Here is a 19,718-nt window from a genome sequence, read left to right as displayed (position 1 = left end):
GACATTTTCAGTTCGATGGCATCTGTCGCTGTAGATACGCATGTTTTGCATAGACTAGTAAGCAGTTATCTCCCCAAAAGCGGTGGCTCAGCCTGTAGGAGTGGAAGTAGTTTGAAATAATGTTCTTAATACGGCTTGACCTACTGTGGCTTGTTGTGCGGATAACACGTCTACACAGTAGTGCTTGGTGAATGTGTGAGGCGTAGACCATGTGGCTGCCTTACATATTTCTTGCATTGGGATGTTTCCTAGAAAGGCCATGGTAGCACCTTTCTTTCTGGTTGAGTGTGCCCTTGGTGTAATGGGCAGCTGTCGTTTAGCTTTAAGGTAGCAGATTTGGATGCATTTAACTATCCATCTGGCTATACCTTGTTTTGATATTGGGTTTCCTGCATGAGGTCTTTGAAATGCAATAAATAGTTGTTTAGTCTTTCTGATTTTCTTTGTTCTGTCAATGTAATACATTAATGCTCTTTTGACATCTAATGTATGTAGTGCCCTTTCAGCTACGGTATCTGGCTGTGGAAAGAACACTGGAAGTTCCACTGTTTGATTTAGATGGAACGGTGAAATAACCTTTGGCAAAAATTTAGGATTAGTCCTTAGGACGACCTTATTCTTGTGTAGTTGTATAAAAGGTTCTTGTATTGTAAACGCCTGAATCTCGCTTACTCTTCTTAGGGAAGTAATGGCGATGAGAAATGCAACCTTCCAGGTTAGGAACTGTATTTCGCAGGAGTGCATGGGTTCAAAAGGTGGACCCATAAGTCTAGTTAGGACAACATTTAGGTTCCATGAAGGAACAGGTGGTGTTCTTGGTGGTATAATTCTCCTAAGGCCCTCCATGAATGCTTTAATGACTGGTATCTTATATAGGGAAGTTGAATAGGTAGTCTGCAGGTATGCAGATATTGCTGCAAGGTGTATTTTAATGGAAGAGAAAGCCAGGTTAGATTTTTGTAAGTGAAGCAAGTAACCCACTACATGTTCTGGAGTTGTGTGTAATGGTTGTATTTGATTAATACGGCAGTAGCAAACAAACCTCTTCCATTTACTTGCATAGCAGTGCCTGGTGGATGGCCTTCTGGCTTGCTTTATGACTTCCATACATTCTTGGGTAAGTTGTAAGTGCCCGAATTCTAGGATTTCAGGAGCCAGATTGCTAGATTCAGCGATGCTGGATCTGGGTGTCTGATCTTTTGGTTGTGTTGTGTCAACAGATCTGGCCTGTTGGGCAATTTGATGTAGGGTACTACTGATAGGTCTAGCAGCGTTGTGTACCAGGGTTGCCTTGCCCAAGGTGGTGCTATTAATATGAGTTTGAGTTTGTTTTGACTGAGTTTGTTTACCAGGTAAGGAAGGAGAGGGAGAGGAGGAAAAGCATAAGCAAATATCCCTGACCAGTTCATCCATAGGGCATTGCCTTGGGACTGTTTGTGTGGGTATCTGGATGCGAAGTTTTGGCATTTTGCGTTCTCCTTCGTCGCAAACAAGTCTATTTGAGGTGTTCCCCAGAGTTTGAAATAGGTGTTCAGAATTTGGGGGTGAATTTCCCATTCGTGGACCTGTTGGTGATCTCGAGAGAGATTGTCTGCGAGTTGATTTTGGATCCCTGGTATAAATTGTGCTATTAGGCGAATTTGGTTGTGAATTGCCCAACGCCAAATTTTTTGTGCTAGCAGGCTTAACTGCGTGGAGTGCGTCCCCCCTTGCTTGTTTAGATAATACATTGTTGTCATGTTGTCTGTCTTGACGAGAATGTATTTGTGAACTATTATTGGTTGGAAAGCTTTTAGTGCTTGAAAAACTGCTAGAAGTTCTAGGTGATTTATATGCAGTTTTGTTTGATGTACGTTCCATTGTCCTTGTATGCTGTGTTGATCGAGGTGTGCTCCCCACCCTGTCATGGAAGCATCTGTTGTTATTACGTATTGTGGCACTGGGTCTTGGAAAGGCCGCCCTTTGTTTAAATTTATGTTGTTCCACCACAGAAGCGAGAGGTAAGTTTGGCGGTCTATTAACACCAGATCTAGAAGATGACCCTGTGCTTGAGACCACTGTGATGCTAGGCACTGTTGTAAGGGCCTCATGTGCAGTCTTGCGTTTGGGACAATGGCTATGCATGAAGACATCATGCCTAGGAGTTGTAATATCATCTTTGCTTGTATCTTTTGTGTTGGATACATGCGTTGTATGATGGTGTTGAAATTTTGAATTCTTTGGGGACTTGGAGTGGCTACTCCTTTTGTTGTGTCTATTATGGCTCCTAGGTATTGTTGTACCTTGCACGGCAGAATGTTGGATTTCGTGAAGTTGACGGTGAACCCTAGTTTGAAGAGGGTTTGTATGATCTGATTTGTGTGATTTGAGCACTCTATTAACGAATGGGCCTTGATTAGCCAGTCGTCTAGATATGGGAACACATGTATTTGCTGCCTTCTGATGTGTGCAGCGACTACCGCTAGACATTTGGTAAAGACTCTTGGTGCAGTTGTTAATCCGAAAGGCAGTACCTTGAATTGGTAATGTATTCCTTTGAATACAAACCTTAGGTATTTCCTGTGCGATGGGTGTATTGGTATATGGAAATACGCGTCCTTGAGGTCTAAAGTTGACATGTAGTCGTTTAGTTTTAGCAATGGTAATACTTCTTGTAGTGTGACCATGTGAAAGTGGTCTGATTTGATGAATGTGTTCACTACTCTGAGGTCTAGGATTGGTCTCAGCGTTTTGTCCTTCTTTGGTATCAGAAAGTACAGTGAGTAAACTCCTGTGTTTATTTGTGTGTTTGGCACTAATTCGATTGCATTCTTTTGCAATAGTGCCTGCACTTCTATCTCCAGGAGATTGGAATGATGTTTTGTCAAATTCTGTGCTTTTGGTGGTATGTTTGGAGGGAATTGTAGAAATTCTATGCAATAACCATGTTGGATAATTGCTAGAACCCAAGTGTCTGTAGTGATTTCCTCCCATGCTTTGTAATAATGACTTATTCTTCCCCCCACTGGTGTTGTGTGGAGGGGGTGAGTGACATGTGAGTCACTGCTTAGTAGTAGGGGTTTTGGGGCTTTGAAATTTTCCTCTATTCCTAGGGAATTGCCCTCCTCTATATTGTCCCCGAAAACCTCCTCTGTACTGTCCCTGGTAACTGGACGGTGTTGCCTGTGAGGTGCTGGCTTGTGTGCTCTGACCCCGAAACCCCCCTCTAAAGGGTGTTTTACGGAATGTGCTGTAATTCCCTCTGCTCTGCGGGGAGTAGAGTGCGCCCATGGCTTTAGCAGTGTCCGTGTCTTTTTTGAGTTTCTCAATCGCTGTGTCCACTTCTGGACCGAACAGTTCTTTTTCGTTAAACGGCATATTGAGAACTGCTTGCTGAATCTCTGGTTTAAATCCAGACGTTCGGAGCCATGCATGCCTTCTGATAGTTACAGATGTATTAATTGTCCGTGCAGCTGTATCTGCAGCGTCCATGGAGGAGCGGATTTGGTTGTTGGAAATGGTCTGTCCCTCCTCAACCACTTGTTTTGCCCTATTTTGTAGGTCCTTGGGCAGATGGTCAATGAGATGTTGCATCTCATCCCAATGGGCTCTGTCATAGCGCGCAAGTAGTGCCTGGGAGTTAGCGATGCGCCACTGGTTTGCAGCTTGTGCTGCGACTCTTTTACCAGCTGCATCGAACTTGCAGCTTTCTTTATCTGGGGGTGGTGCATCTCCAGATGTGTGGGAGTTGGCCCTTTTCCTAGCTGCTCCTACAACGACAGAGTCTGGTGGCAGCTGTGTAGTGATGAAAACCGGGTCTGTAGGAGGCGCCTTATACTTCTTTTCCACTCTTGGTGTGATTGCCCTACTTTTGACCGGCTCCTTAAAGATTTCTTTTGCGTGCCGGAGCATACCAGGGAGCATAGGCAGGCTTTGGTAGGAGCTGTGGGTGGAGGAGAGTGTGTTGAATAAAAAGTCATCCTCGACCTGTTCTGAGTGGAGGCTTACATTGTGAAATTGTGCTGCTCTAGCCACCACTTGAGAATACGCAGTGCTGTCCTCTGGTGGAGATGGCTTCGTAGGGTATGCCTCCGGACTGTTATCTGACACTGGGGCGTCGTATAAGTCCCATGCGTCTTGATCTTGGTCACCCTGGCTCATGGTGGTGTGAGCTGGGGAATGTGACGGAGTTTGTGCTGGTGAGACGTTAATCACAGGTGGAGGAGAGGGTGGTGGGGTAACTTTTTTCACCACTTTTGTTTGTGGTGTTTGTTCAGTTTGGAACTCCAATCTTCTCTTTCTTTTAATAGGGGGAAGGGTGCTTATTTTTCCTGTCCCCTGCTGTATGAAAATACGCTTTTGCGTATGGTTTACATCCGTTGAGTGTAGTTCTTCCTCAAACCTATGCTTTTGCATTTGGGAGGTTAGCGAGTGCTCTTCTGTATAAGAGCCTGAAACTGGGTCGGTTGCAGTTTGTTTTGGCACCGAAACCCTGTCTGCATCTTTTTTCGGCTCCGAGGTGACTTTTTTCTTTTTCGGGGCCGAAACCTCTCGGCGTCGATCTTCTTCGGTGCCGCTGTCTCGGCGTCGAGCCGTGTCTACACCGGTATCTCGGTGTCGATGCTTGTCTCCAGCACTTTCTCGGTCCCAAGAAGGCTGCGTGCCGATGTCTCGACCGGAGTTGGACGATCTCGGCACTGTTTGGGCCTTTTTCGGTGCCGACGGTCGGTCACCGAATTTATGGGTCGAGCCATGGCCTGGTGGCAGTGGCGTCCCCTGGGCCTTGTAAATCTTCTTTTGAGTGGTTTTCGACGTCCTACTCACGGTTTGTGTATCGTCGAATCCTTCGGAGTCCGATTCTTGGATCGAAAAGGTTCCCTCCTCTTCTTGTTCCTCGAACTTCCGGTGGGCTGTCGGCGCGGACGCCATCTGAAGTCTTCTGGCTCGACGGTCTCGGAGAGTTTTTCGGGACCGGAACGCACGACAGGCCTCGCAGGTGTCTTCACTGTGCTCAGGTGACAGGCACAGGTTGCAGACCAAGTGTTGGTCTGTAAAGGGGTATTTATTGTGGCATTTGGGACAGAAACGGAACGGGGTCCGTTCCATCGGCGTTCTTCTGCACGCGGTCGGGCCGACCAGGCCCCGACGGGGATCGAAAAAATTACCCCAAAGGGCACCGGAGCTCTTCGATCTTAGACACGGTGTTGAATCTAACTACGCCGACCCCGAACGCAACAATACAGACGAAAATCTTCCGAAATTAGCTATCTTTCCGTTCCGAAACTCGGAGCGACAGGAACACGTCCGAACCCGATGGCGGAAAAAAAACAATCGAAGATGGAGCCGACGCCCATGCGCAATGGAGACAAAAGGAGGAGTCACTCGGTCCCGTGACTCGAAAGACTTCTTCGAAGAAAAACAACTTGTAACACTCCGGCCCAACACCAGATGGCGAGCTATGCAAAACATGCGTATCTACAGCGACAGATGCCATCGAACATAGGAGTTCTGATCAAGGGTGACTGAGCTTGGCAAGGAAAAGTAGAGCATATTTCAAGTTAAATTCCCACAGATTTCATCTCACCCCCAGGAAAGATGCTATGTGGCGCTGCACCACCAAGGCATAATCTTAAAAAATAGGATCTGATGGTCATCTATTTTTAGGCAACCAGCTTGTCTCAAGGCTTTCAAAATAGTGGCAAGATCTTTCTAATGTAAGAATTTAACCACCTGTGGCGGACAGCAGGCTGGGACTAAATGCACTCTTTCAAGCGAGAAAAGGAAGTGAGATCAGACGCGGCCATGAACTCCTTGTCTGGAGATCTTCTGAAAGGCCTACTATTTGAATGTTGCTTCATCTTGAGCACTCCTCGGCTCTGACATCAATGAACCTCAGAAAATGCTTTTTTTAAGTCGGATTCCAGGTGCTGTAGGTCAGATAGGGTTTTTTTCAGGTTGCTTCACCCGTTGAGCGAGTTTTCTGTGGTCATTGTGGAGTATACAGACAACCACTGCAGCAGCACCCATTTCTGCTTTGAGGGAAGTTTGAGGAAACCATGGCTTCTAGAATGGCGTCCAACTTGACAGGTTCAGTGGGTGGGTGTTCTGATGGGGTGGCCTGGTCTTAGGTCCCTGACGGTGGGTAGCCCAACCTGGCAGTCCTATGCAGACCCATTGGTGAGGTGTCCAAGACATGGGAAGATGGTCTGGAGAGACAGTCAGGAGTTGCGTGAGGGGGTTTGAGGACCACTTGCCAACCACAACTTTCAACAGGCAGCAGCACGTGCAATCCGGGGCTGCTGGGAAGGGCCAACTCCTTGTCATTTGGGCTCACCATTGGTTATCATCTGCACAAAAAAAACAAAAAGAGACCTCAGGGGTCCTGAGCTGTAGAGGTAGTCAGTAATTTCACTTGGGAAGGGGTGTACCAGGCAACCCTTCTCACGTTTTTCTCTGTGGTTGCCTGCCACCCAAATGCAAATCCCTCACACAAGGGGAAAGTTATCCTCCTCCAGCAACAAATGAAATGCGGGTCACACACCCTCCGTGTTGGGGTCCTCCAGCAGGTGGATCCCCAGCTCTGAAGCAGTCTCCCATCAAGGGACCCCAAGCAGGTCAGCTCCCAGTGCCGCAGAAAGGGAGGACACATGGAGCTGCTTTCTAGGTAGGCTGTGCAATATCATCCAAGGTGCTGGGAAGAAGAAGAGGTGGCTCAACTGTCCCAAGCACAACCCTCTTCAATTTCTGCTCGGCCGGCTCCACACCGCTCAGTCGGTTAGTCCAGTCCTTGGAGTAAAGTAAATATGGAGGCCTCATTGCTTATACAATGCCCCAGCTCCACTCCCTCATTTGAGGAGTGCTGGGGAAAGTAGATTTATCGGGGGTAAAAAGGATATAAGGGAGTTTCGCCCGGTAAGCTACACATTCGGCATGGTGGCCTCCTAGACCACACCGCCACGTTCAATATGGAAAATGTCACTTACCTAGTGTACATCTGTTCGTGGCATGTAGTGCTGCAGATTTACATGCTATGCATTATTCCGCCATCTGGTTTTGGGCTCGGACTGTTACAAGTTTTTTTTCCTTGAAGAAGTCTCTTCGGAGTCACGGGATCGAGTGACTCCTCCTCTCGGTCATATTGCGCACGGGCATCGACTCCATTGTTAGCTTTTTTTCCCGCAAAAGGTTGTAGGAAGGAGTGATAAAGTGTAAGAATATAAACGTTCTGTAAAATTAGTAAGTAAAAAAATAGATGTCCATGCAAATGTAAATGTATCTATACATGTACAAATAATAAAACTGCAATGACTACAGACTTCCGGGGAGGAGGGAGAGTGCATGTGAATCTGCAGCACTACATGCCACAAACAGATGTACACTAGGTAAGTGAAATTTTCTGTGCGACGGCATGTGTAGCTGCAGATACACAAGCTATGCAAAGACTACAAAGCAGTTACTCTCCCCAAACATTGCAATGGCTAGCCTGTAGGAATTGAAGATGTTTGAAATAATGTTCTTAAGACAGCTTGGCCAACATTGGCCTGTTGCTTTGAAAATACATCTATACAATGTTTTGTAAATGTATGAGGAGTAGACCATGTGGCAGCTTTACATATGCCTGCCATTGGTAGGTTTCCTAAGAATGCCATAGACACACCTTTCTTTCTAGGGGAATGTGCTCTAGGTGTGATCAAAAGTTGTCTTTTTGCCTTAGTGTAACATGTTTGTATGCATTTAACAATCCATCTTGCTAAACATTGTTTAGATACAGGATTGCCTTTATGTGGTTGTTGAAAAGCAACGAAAAGTTGTTTAGTTTTCCTAAATTCTTTAGTTCTATCTATATAGTACATTAGCGCTCTTTTGAGGTCGAGAGAATGAAGGGCTCTTTCTGCAACTGAGTCTGGCTGTTGAAAGAAGACTGGCAATTCCACTGTTTGGTGGTATGTGAAAAGGTGATAACACTTTTGGCAGAAATTTGGGATTTGTTATAAGTACCACTTCATGTTTGTGCACTTGGAAAAAAGGTTCCTCAAGAGTGAATGCTTGTATTTCACTAACTCTTCACAATGAATTAATAGCTACTAGGAAGTCGACCTTCCATGTTAAAAATTGAATCTCACAATAATGCATGGGTTCAAAAGGTGGGCCCATAAGTCTGGTGAGTACGATAGTTAGATTCCAAGTAGGAGGTGTTCTAGGTGGAATAATACGTTTTAATCTTTCCATGAAGGATTTTATTACTGGAACTCTGAATAGAGAGGTGTGCTGAATAGTCTGCAAGTATGCAGATATTGCAGTAAGATGGATTTTAGTGGATGAGAAAGCTAGATTTGCTTTCTGCAAATGAAGTAGATAGCATACAATATCTTGGATTGGTGCTGTAAGTGGATCAGTATTTTTAGATTGATAGTAGTAAACAAATATTTTCCATTTGTTAGCATAACATTGCCTAGTGGTAGGCTTATGTGCCTGCTTGAGTACTTCCATGCATTCTATCCAAACTATGACTTCAAGAGCCAAATCGCTAAGTTGAGAGCACTGGAGTTTGGATGCCTGATTTGACCTTTGTTTTGTGTTAAGAAATCCGGTCTGTTTGGAAGTTTGGAGTGAGGTATTACTGACAGGTCTAGAAGTGTGGTGTACCAATGTTGTCGTGCCCACGTTGGGGCTATGAGTATCATGGTGAGAGATGTTGGACGTAGTTTGTTGACCAGAAAGGGAAGGAGTGGGAGAGGGGGGGAAAGCGTACGCAAATATCCCTGACCAACTGATCCATAGAGCATTGCCCTTGGATAGGGGATCTGGGTGTCTAGATGGCAAGTTTTGGCATTTTGCGTTTTCGCTTGTTGCAAATAAGTCTATTTCTGGTGTTCCCCACTTTTGAAAGTACTTTTGAAGTACCTGAAAGTGAATCTCCCATTTGTGTGTCTGCTTAGGAGATCCGCTAGCTGATTGTGTATTCCTGGAATGTATTCTGCCAATAGATGAATGTGATTGTGAATTGCCCATTTCCATATTGTCTGGGCTAAAAGGGACAGTTGAGATGAATGTGTCCTGCCTTGTTTCTTCAGGTAATACATGGTTGTCATATGGTCTGTTTTTATCAGAACATTCTTGTGTTTGAGAAGGGGTTTAAATGATTTTAGGGCAAGGAACACAGCTAATAATTCTAAATGATTTATGTGGAAATTTCTTTGTTTGGAATCCCATTCCCCTTTAATGGTAAGGTTGTTGAGATGAGCTCCCCAACCTATCATTGATGCATCTGTTATTGTGGTGTGAGGCACAGGGTCTTGAAATGACCGCCCCTTTATTAAATTGATGAGATTACACCACTGAAGGGACATGTGCGTTTGGCGGTCCACCAACACTAGATCTTATAATTGACCCTGCGCCTGAGACCATTGTTTTTAGAGGCATTGTTGTAAAGGCCTCATATTGAGTCTTGCATGCAGTACTATTGCTATGCAAGATTCCATAATTCCTAAAATTCTCATGATACATTTTACAGTGTATTGTTGATTTGGCTATATTTGTGGTATGACTTTTGGAAAGCCTGTATCCTTTGTGTATTTGGATATACTAGGGTTTTTTGTGCATTTAAAATAGCACCTAGGTAAGGTTGTACTTGTGCTGGTTGAAGGTGAGATTTCTGGTACCTGAGAGTGAACCCCAGTGTATGTGTGAGCTGGATGGATGGGTATATGGAAATACGCATCTTTGAGGTCTAAGGTAGTCATGTGATCTTATTTTTGTAGTAGTGGAATTATGTCCTGCAGAGTTACCATGTGAAAGTGTTCTGACAAGATGTATAGATTCAGAGATCTGAGATCCAGGATAGGCCTAAGAGTGCCATCTTTTTTGGGGATAAGGAAGTATAGTGAGTATACTCCTGTTCCTTGTTGAGAATGTGGGACCAATTCTATTGCTTATTTTAGTAGTAGTGATTGTACCTCTTGTTGTAATAGAACGTTGAGTTCTAGGAACAATCTGTGGTAACATGGGGGAACGTTTGGAGGGGTAGAAATCAATTCTAGGCAGTAACCATTGTGGATAACTGACAAGACCCAATGGTCTGTGGTGATGTTTTGCCAATGAGAGTGGAATTGCTGTAGTCGTCTCCCCACAGGAGATGTGTGGGGTTGTGGAATGGTAAATAAGTCACTGTTTGGATGGTGTAGTGGCTTGCCTAGAGGTTTGGAACTTGCCTCTGTTTCTAAAATATTGCCCTCCGGAAGACCCTCTATATCCCCCTCTCTGACATGGTTGCTGCTGCTGTCACTGCTGTGCCTGGGATGTTGAGGCTTCAGAGGATTGTGGTTTGAATCCTCCCCTAAACTGCTGCCTGCGAAAGGAGCCTCTATATGGTGTGGTGTATAATGCCCTCATTGCTTTGGCAGTGTCTGAGTCCTTCTTCTGTTTTTCTATGGTCGTATCGACCTCAGGACCAAACAAATGTTTTTTGTCAAAAGGCATGTTAAGTACTGCCTGTTGAATTTCTGGTTTAGAACGTAGCCATGCATGCCTTCTTATAGTAATGGCTGTATTGACACTTTTGGCTGCTGTTCCGCAGCATCAAGGGCAGACCTTATCTGATTACTGCTTATGGCCTGGCCCTCTTCTACAATCTGCTGTGCCCTTTTTTGATGTTCCTTTGGGAGGTGCTGTAGGAATTCTTGCATCTCATCCCAGTGGGCTCTATCGTATCTGGCTAGAAGTGTTTGCAAATTTGCAATTCACCATTTACTGGCCTCTTGCCAGCAGCATCAAATTTCCTACTCTCCTTATCAGGGGGAGGAGCATCCCCCAAGGATTGGCTATTAGCCCTCTTTCTAGCCGCACTCACTACCACTGAATCTGGAGGAACTCAGTGTGTGATGTAATCCGGGTCTGTAGGAGTAGGTCTGTATTTTTTGTCAATACACAGAGTAAATACTCTAGCTTTGACTGTCTCACTAAAAATTTGGTCTGCATGTTTGACCATTCCAGTAACATAGGAAGGCACTGATATCTAGAGTGGGTGGAGGATAGTGTGTTGAACAGGAAATCCTATTTAAGGGTTCAGTGTGCATAAGCACCCCATGGTAAGCAGCGGCCCTGGAAACAACCTGCGTGTATGCAGTAGTGTCCTCTGGTGGAGAAGGCTTGGAGGGGTATCAATCTGGGTCATTATCCGGAATAGGATCTGCGCCATATGTAGGAGGCTGGACTGGCTTGTAGTGAGTACCAAGGGGTACTTGCACCTTGCACCAGGCCCAGTTATCCCTTATTAGTGTATAGGGTGTCTAGCAGCTTAGGCTGATAGATAATGGTAGCTTAGCAGAGCAGCTTAGGCTGAACTAGGAGACGTGTGAAGCTACCACAGTACCACAAGTGTCACTTGCACAATATCATAAGAAAACACAATACACAGTTATACTAAAAATAAAGGTACTTTATTTTTATGACAATATGCCAAAGTATCTTAGAGTGTACCCTCAGTGAGAGGATAGGAAATATACACAAGATATATATACACAATAGCAAAAATATGCAGTCTAGTCTTAGAAAACAGTGCAAACAATGTATAGTTACAATAGGATGCAATGGGGACACATAAGGATAGGGGCAACACAAACCATATACTCCAAAAGTGGAATGCGAACCACGAATGGACCCCAAACCTATGTGACCTTTTAGAGGGTCGCTAGGACTATTAGAAAATAGTGAGAGTTAAAAAAATAACCCTCCCCAAGACCCTGAAAAGTGAGTGCAAAGTGCACTAAAGTTCCCCTAAGGATAAAGAAGTCGTGTTAGAGGAATAATGCAGGAAAGACACAAACCAACAATGCAACAACGATGGATTTCCAATCTAGGGTACCTGTGGAACAAGGGGACCAAGTCCAAAAGTCACAAGCAAGTCGGAGATGGGCATATGCCCAGGAAATGCCAGCTGTGGATGCAAAGAAGCTTCTACTGGACAGAAGAAGCTGAGGTTTCTGCAGGAACGAAAAGGGCTAGAGACTTCCCCTTTGATGGACGGATCCCTCTGGCTGTGGAGAGTCGTGCAGAAGTCTTTTCTCGCCGAAAGAACGCCAACAAGCCTTGCTAGCTGCAAATCGTGCGGTTAGCGTTTTTGGACGCTGCTGTGGCCCAGGAGGGACCAGGAGGTCGCAAATTGGACCAGAAGGTAGAAGGGACATCGAGCAAGACAAGGAGCCCTCTTAGCAGCAGGTAGCACCTGGAGAAGTGCCAGAAACAGGCACTACGAGGATGCGTGAAACGGTGCTCACCTGAAGTTACACAAAGGAGTCCCACGTTGCCGGAGACCAACTTAGAAAGTCGTGCAATGCAGGTTAGAGTGCCGTGGACCCAGGCTTGGCTGTGCACAAAGGATTTCCGCCGGAAGTGCACAGGGGCCGGAGTAGCTGCAAAAGTCGCGGTTCCCAGCAATGCAGTCTAGCGAGGTGAGGCAAGGACTTACCTCCACCAAACTTGGACTGAAGAGTCACTGGACTGTGGGAGTTACTTGGACAGAGTTGCTGGATTCGAGGGACCTCGCTCGTCATGCTGAGAGGAGACCCAAGGGACCGGTAATGCAGCTTTTTGGTGCGTGCGGTTGCAGGGGGAAGATTCCGTCGACCCACAGGAGATTTCTTCGGAGGTTCTAGTGCAGAGAGGAGGCAGACTACCCCCACAGCATGCACCACCAGGAAAACAGTCGAGAAGGCGGCAGGATCAGCGTTACAGAGTTGCAGTAGTCGTCTTTGCTACTATGTTGCAGGTTTGCAGGCTTCCAGCGCGGTCAGCAGTCGATTCCTTGGCAGAAGGTGAAGAGAGAGATGCAGAGGAACTCGGATGAGCTCTTGCATTCGTTATCTAAAGTTTCCCCAGAGACAGAGACCCTAAATAGTCAGAAAAGAGGGTTTGGCTACTTAGGAGAGAGGATAGGCTACTAACACCTGAAGGAGCCTATCAAAAGGAGTCTCTGACGTCACCTGGTGGCCCTGGCCACTCAGAGCAGTCCAGTGTGCCAGCAGCACCTCTGTTTCCAAGATGGCAGAGGTCTGGAGCACACTGGAGGAGCTCTGGACACCTCCCAGGGGAGGTGCAGGTCAGGGGAGTGGTCACTCCCCTTTCCTTTGTCCAGTTTCGCGCCAGAGCAGGTCTAAGGGGTCCCCTGAACCGGTGTAGACTGGCTTATGCAGAATTGGGCACATCTGTGCCCAAGAAAGCATTTCCAGAGGCTGGGGGAGGCTACTCCTCCCCTGCCTTCACACCATTTTCCAAAGGGAGAGGGTGTAACACCCTCTCTCAGAGGAAGTCCTTTGTTCTGCCATCCTGGGCCAGGCCTGGCTGGACCCCAGGAGGGCAGCTGCCTGTCTGAGGGGTTGGCAGCAGCAGCAGCTGCAGTGAAACCCTAGGAAGGGCAGTTTGGCAGTACCAGGGTCTGTGCTACAGACCACTGGGATCATGGGATTGTGCCAACTATGCCAGGATGGTATAGAGGGGGCAATTCCATGATCATAGACATGTTACATGGCCATATTCGGAGTTACCATTGTGAAGCTACATATAGGTAGTGACCTATATGTAGTGCACGCGTGTAATGGTGTCCCCGCACTCACAAAGTCCGGGGAATTGGCCCTGAACAATGTGGGGGCACCTTGGCTAGTGCCAGGGTGCCCTCACACTAAGTAACTTTGCACCTAACCTTTACCAGGTAAAGGTTAGACATATAGGTGACTTATAAGTTACTTAAGTGCAGTGTAAAATGGCTGTGAAATAACGTGGACGTTATTTCACTCAGGCTGCAGTGGAAGGCCTGTGTAAGAATTGTCAGAGCTCCCTATGGGTGGCAAAAGAAATGCTGCAGCCCATAGGGATCTCCTGGAACCCCAATACCCTGGGTACCTCAGTACCATATACTAGGGAATTATAAGGGTGTTCCAGTAAGCCAATGTAAATTGGTAAAATTGGTCACTAGCTTGTTAGTGACAATTTGAAAGAAATGAGAGCATAACCACTGAGGTTCTGGTTAGCAGAGCCTCAGTGAGACAGTTAGGCACCACACAGGGAACACATACATATAGGCCACAAACTTATGAGCACTGGGGTCCTGACTAGCAGGGTCCCAGTGACACATAACAAACATACTGAAAACATATGGTTTTCACTATGAGCACTGGGCCCTGGCTAGCAGGATCCCAGTGAGACAGTGAAAACACCCTGACATACACTCACAAACAGGCCAAAAGTGGGGGTAACAAGGCTAGAAAGAGGCTACTTTCTCACACCATATAGATCCCAAGGATACACTGTATCACCATGTGAGTACTGTGAATGCGTTGGTGAAGGCAACGGTGGTGGGCTAGTGGGTGGAGGTGAAAAGGAAAGCTGTGGTGAATGAGAAGGAGATGTAGAGGCAGGTACTGGCTTCTCCCTGTGCTTATAAGTGTTTGCTGGTGGTTGAGCAGTGTCTAATTGTTCCTGAAAAGCCAGCTTCCTTTTGGTTTTCAGAGGAGGTAAAGTAACAATTCTGCCAGTCTCTTTGTGGATGTGGATTCTGGATTGTCTTTCATCCATAACCTCCAGGATAGGCTGAATCTCAGTGTCCTCATCAGAAGGTCTATAAGATTCCTGCAGTGATTTCGAACTTTGTTTGAGATGGCTCGGAAGTCCTTGCTCTTCTGTATAGGAAGATTTTTTGGGTTCCGAAGATTGAAGCTTTTCGGTCCCGAAAAGGGAGTCTGTTTTTTCGGCTCCAAAGCAGGGCGTAAAGGCTTCAACTCTGAGGAGTGAGGACGCTTACTAGAGTCCGAGGCAGAACTCATTACAGATTTACTCGACTCTGATGTCAAAGGAGGAGTGGCCTTTTTCAGCACCGAACCCAAAGGTCGGTTGACAATAGTCTTTTTTCAGGTTGAACCATGGCCCTCTGGCAGTGGTGTACCCAAGGCCTTCGATGGTTTTTTATATAGGGGCAGACGTACTCACTGTCCAACAGTGATAGGCCTATCTTCTTCCGATTCTTGTTCAGAGTCGGTGTCTCAGATGGAGACCGCTGTCTGCACCTGTTCTTCCATGACGTCAAGATGTTCTGTACTTTGACGCCTAACCTTCTGGTCTCTGATCACGCACGGTTTTCTTGGATCGAAACGATTGACAGGCCTCACAATCTTTCTTTATGATCGGGAGAAAGACACAGATTACAAACCAGGTGTTGGTCTGTGTAGGGAAACTTTGCGTGGCACTGAGGGCAGAATCGAAATGGAGTCCGATCCATCAGGCTTCCACGCGGTAGGCACGAACAGGCCTGAGTCGGGCGCACACGCCCAGAAGGGCAAAATCTAGATTCCGACAGTACTATCGGTTCGAGGCTAGATGGAAATGCGATCGAAACAATATAGACGATTAAAGGAGTTACATTATTTTGATCTTGAGTGTCTTAGGAATTGCCTTTCAAGAGTTTGCAGTATCCACAAGCAATCTTATTAAAATCAATCCCAGCTCGTCTATGTCCTGCCATGAAGCCAAATCAGAGAACGGACACCTCAAACTTCCATTCCAGTACAGAAAACTTGTCAGGGTGGTGAAACACCACACTTTGTATAACCTGGGCAGTCTTTTCTTCTAGGACCTCAAGAGATGAATACAGATTTTTTTTCACAGATAAATACAAATCATGCATGTGTACCATGGCATAGGACTATCTCAGGGATTGTGATCTTGTTGAACTGGGGTGGACACCCAAACTGCTGCCCTCATGGTGGTGGAAAGCTAATAACTTCGCCAGAGGTTAAGCGGCACAAGTTTGTTGGTGGCAGTGTACCGTATAGTAATCAGTAGTAGTGAACAGGTCCTCTTTACCCTGCACCACTGGAATAAGGTCTACAGCTCACTCACATTTTTAAAAGTTCAGCCACTGTGTGCTTAACTCACTCTTGGCTTACATCAGGTAGATGTAGAGTGCTGCGCAGCACAGGAGTAGTGAATCTGTGCTGGACCTGTGTGTGCCTGAGAAAGGTACAGTACAAGGATACAGCAGTATTGTATAGGACATCTGGGATTAGGACATATGCTGGGTGTATGTATGCCTGCGAGGAATGCATGACATGAAAGATGTAGTACTTGCTGTGCAGTGTGTGTCCAATTAAACAGGTGGTGGGTGTGTATGCTTACATGAAGTAGAATATGTGAAGTACAGTACATGAAGAGTGATGTGTTGTACAGCACAAGCATAGTAAGTGTGTGTGCTTGCAAATAACTCACACTAGTACAATACAGAAAGGCTACAGTACTGAGCAGTGTGCGCAGACTGAATGTATGTGCTGAACGTAGGTGTGTCTAATGGCACATTGCATGGAGATCAAAATACTGGACAATAAGTGTGCTATCAATGTACAGAGAACATGTGTGCCTGCAGTGGTATTTTACATGGAGGATGCTGAGTTCCATTTTGGGAAGCCCAGGTATGCCCGGTGAAGACATAAGGAGGAGAGGAATCCCCAGATAGATTTGTGTATTGCATTCCTGAGAGCTGCGTGGGACACACACTGGAGATCCCCTGTCACACTTCAAAAGGTTGCTCTTTGATTCAGTGATATATCACAAAGAAGGGGCCTGGAGACATACCAGGAAGGAGATGGGGTTGATCAGGGAATCATGAAGAGTAGGGCAGGGAGCCCGGGATTAATCCTTTGATGTATTTACTACTGCGACTGACATTCAGGTGTGAACTCTGCTCACTCCCATCAATTGTGTTGTGGATCAATCAGCTTTGGAGTCTTGCCTGCTGTAACAGACAAAAAGAGGGCAAGAGAAGTGTACACTTCAAAAGAAGTAGAGCCCAAACATAAAACCTCAAAGACTCAGACCCTAAATCACATTTTGGTGTCCGGAAATGGACTATAAGAAGGGGAGGTTGAGACTCCAAATGTTATTTGCTAAGCAGTCAGAAGGGCTCTGTGAGGAAGGGAAACGCTACAAGACATCTGCCTGTGTTCAAGATTGGGGGTATTCAGACCAGATAATGTAATCCCTGGACAAAGACCAGAACTGTGACAGTTGTGCACTCAGTGAACTAATGGTCCTTAGCGCAAAGTGCAACCCTGGAATTTGTTGTTTTACAATTACATCTCTTCTATCTTACATCCTGTGAAAAGGACTGCACTTTCCTTGCTATCTGAGAGCAAGCTGCATGTGACCTTCAGAGCAGTGCTGCTGATATTCTAAACCCCATGGTGAAAAGTGCATTTGAGATGCAGTAGCGTGTACCAACAAACTGTGCCAATCACTCAATCTACAGTCAGAGCATGTGATGCAGGTATTATTGATATGGGGCAGATCAGCAAGTTATATTTCAGGATTGGGGTCTTAAACCCCCAAATCTGGGCCAACAGTAGGGTATACTACACAGCTGACACGCACATGACTTCTCCACTTGCGTGTATCTCACCCTGACAATGAATGTATTTTTCTACAACAGCCATTAAGAAAATCTTACTCACTCTTCTAAAACCAGTAATAACTTTTTGAGGCAAGCAAATCAGTAGGTTCAGAAACTAACATGCCGGACATCGATTCATCAACCCATAGGCTGCTTAAGACATTATTAGTACTGGACAATGAGCCTCTTGCCTGATCAACAACAAAGTACTTTAATTTAGTATCTTTTTTACTGAACGTTTGTAAATATGCATGCTCACAAAATGGGTGTATCACATTTGTACTCACCCATACTTCAATAAGGGGATTAATTAAAACAGAAGAATACAGTTCTCACAGGACACATCACCTCAGTCAAATTACGTTGTAGTATCTTTATAATATTAAAGTTCACCCATATTACACATTGCCTCACAATTCATCATACTACTTTATGGATTTTCACTTGTCAGGAGGTGAAAATGTTCTTACTATGGCATTTAGGAACTTTTCTAGGAACTTCACAACACTCATGGTATCAGGCACTTGTTCAATCAACCAAGTATCCAACATATTTTATATTTATGGAGTGTTCTAGGCTATAAATTGCACATTATGGATCAAAACCTGTACAAAAACAGGTGACCTTGCACCAGCATATATATCGATATCATGTAACCAACAAAAAGACAATAAATGACAAGAATATATAGCCCCAAAATGCACACTGCAACTACTAACCTGATTTGACTCAACCAAATGTTTAAAGCTGTATTATTAACAGTAGAAACTGCTTTCATCTGGCTAACGTGAGTTTGTGACTCGGAATTCTACACAGAGGCTTTTGTTAGTGAAATGCACATAACATATTTTTCCTGTCTGCGCTTAAATGTTGTTTGTGTACATCCTGCAGGTTTTATATGTTGAAATGGGTTCCCTGATTCTAAGGAATGTAACTTAAATAGAACATCTCACCTTAAAGTAATCATTTTTCTTCAAGCTGCTAAGAAAGCCACTCCACCGTGGATTATCAAATGTACTTCTCCTATGATCCGATGAGGAACCAGTGCACTTAGAGCACATCATTTCAAAGCCATGCGCCTGAAAGAGATAAAGGTAAAATGATTAATTGGAAGCAAGTTACGCCTCCAACTTAAAAAATACACATTTTGCTGCAAAATATGCATAACGTTTTCTGAATGTAAACTAAAATCTGCTATTTCAGAAAATAATATGTCCAAAGTTTAAAAAGTACCTATTACACTATCCTAATGCAGATACTTTGTTCCAGCAAGAATTGAGTGTTTCAAATATTTGTATGACATTTGTAGTAAATCAGTATACTGCAGAACACATCAACTTGTGGCTCACCCATCACACTTACAGTTGGCCTCTTGAACAGACCCAAACTACAACCAAACACCTGCTTCTTCTTTCCTCTGATCTGGTGGTGGTCTCCTATTGGGAATGACTTCCATGGTAACTGATATCCCATAAGAGTTGTTGATGCTAAAGGTCCAGCTCCCCAAGCCTTGTTAGGTGAATATGTGCAATGTCGATTCAAGAAAAAGCATTTTCAGAGGTGGGCTCTGTAGGACGCTGCTCTGTATATGCTATACCAAAATGAGGTACAGAGTGCAGCGAGTCCAGGGGTTCCCCAGAGGCTTAACAGAGGCTAAAGTAGATAATACTAATGCTCTCTTTTGTTGTAGTGTGGTTGAGCTGTTCGGCTTATCAGAAGCTAGTGCAAAGCATTTGTTGTACACACACAGTCAGGAAATGAGGCACACACTCAATGACTAACACCAGGCCAATTGTTTTTATAATGCAAAAATGTACTTTGTTACTTTATTACTAGAACCGGAAGAACTTTGGAGGTAAGTACAGCTGTCAATAGGTATCAAGCAAATGTATCAAATGTACTTTGTTTGGTTTTTGTAAATATAGTTTACAAGTAAGTAGCAATTTTCTATTTCAAAAGTGGACACTGCAATTTTCCATAGGAGTCCATTGAGTCCTGAGGAGGGCGGTGGGAGTGTGAGAGGGAGGGGGGTAGGTGGGGGGGGGGGGTCACAGAAAACAGATAAGTACACAACTTACCATTCAAGGACTGGGCATGCTCAGTAGAAAGCAGATAACAGGTAATAAAGTAAGGAGGGGGGGGGGTGTGGGCATGGGCAGGATCACACCAAACACACCCTCATCGGCACAGGGGCGTCTGGGTGCAGGGTGCAAACACAGAGCAGGGCGCCCAATGCTTCTCAATGGGAGGGCCTCGGGGTCACAAATGATGCTTCAGGCTGGGTCCAGGGATCGGTTCTGGGAAATCA

The 19,718-nt window shown here is 45.3% G+C and overlaps 1 protein-coding gene across 1 annotated transcript in view; it reads right to left on the bottom strand.

The window, feature by feature from the left end:
• The window catches only part of LOC138301751 (protein ecdysoneless homolog), a 277,339-nt gene that overhangs the window by 156,839 nt on the left and 100,782 nt on the right, over nt 1-19,718 (bottom strand). Inside the window, exon 4 of the mRNA XM_069242263.1 lies at nt 18,364-18,489. Within this exon, the coding sequence (XP_069098364.1) occupies nt 18,364-18,489 (126 nt within the window). The remainder of the gene's footprint in view (nt 1-18,363; nt 18,490-19,718) is intronic.

This window comes from Pleurodeles waltl, chromosome 6 (assembly GCF_031143425.1).
Source record: "Pleurodeles waltl isolate 20211129_DDA chromosome 6, aPleWal1.hap1.20221129, whole genome shotgun sequence".
In the NCBI taxonomy this organism is placed as follows: Eukaryota; Metazoa; Chordata; class Amphibia; order Caudata; family Salamandridae; genus Pleurodeles; species Pleurodeles waltl.
The sequence above is the reverse complement of the archived record's forward strand: the minus strand, read 5'-3'. Positions and strand labels throughout refer to the sequence as shown.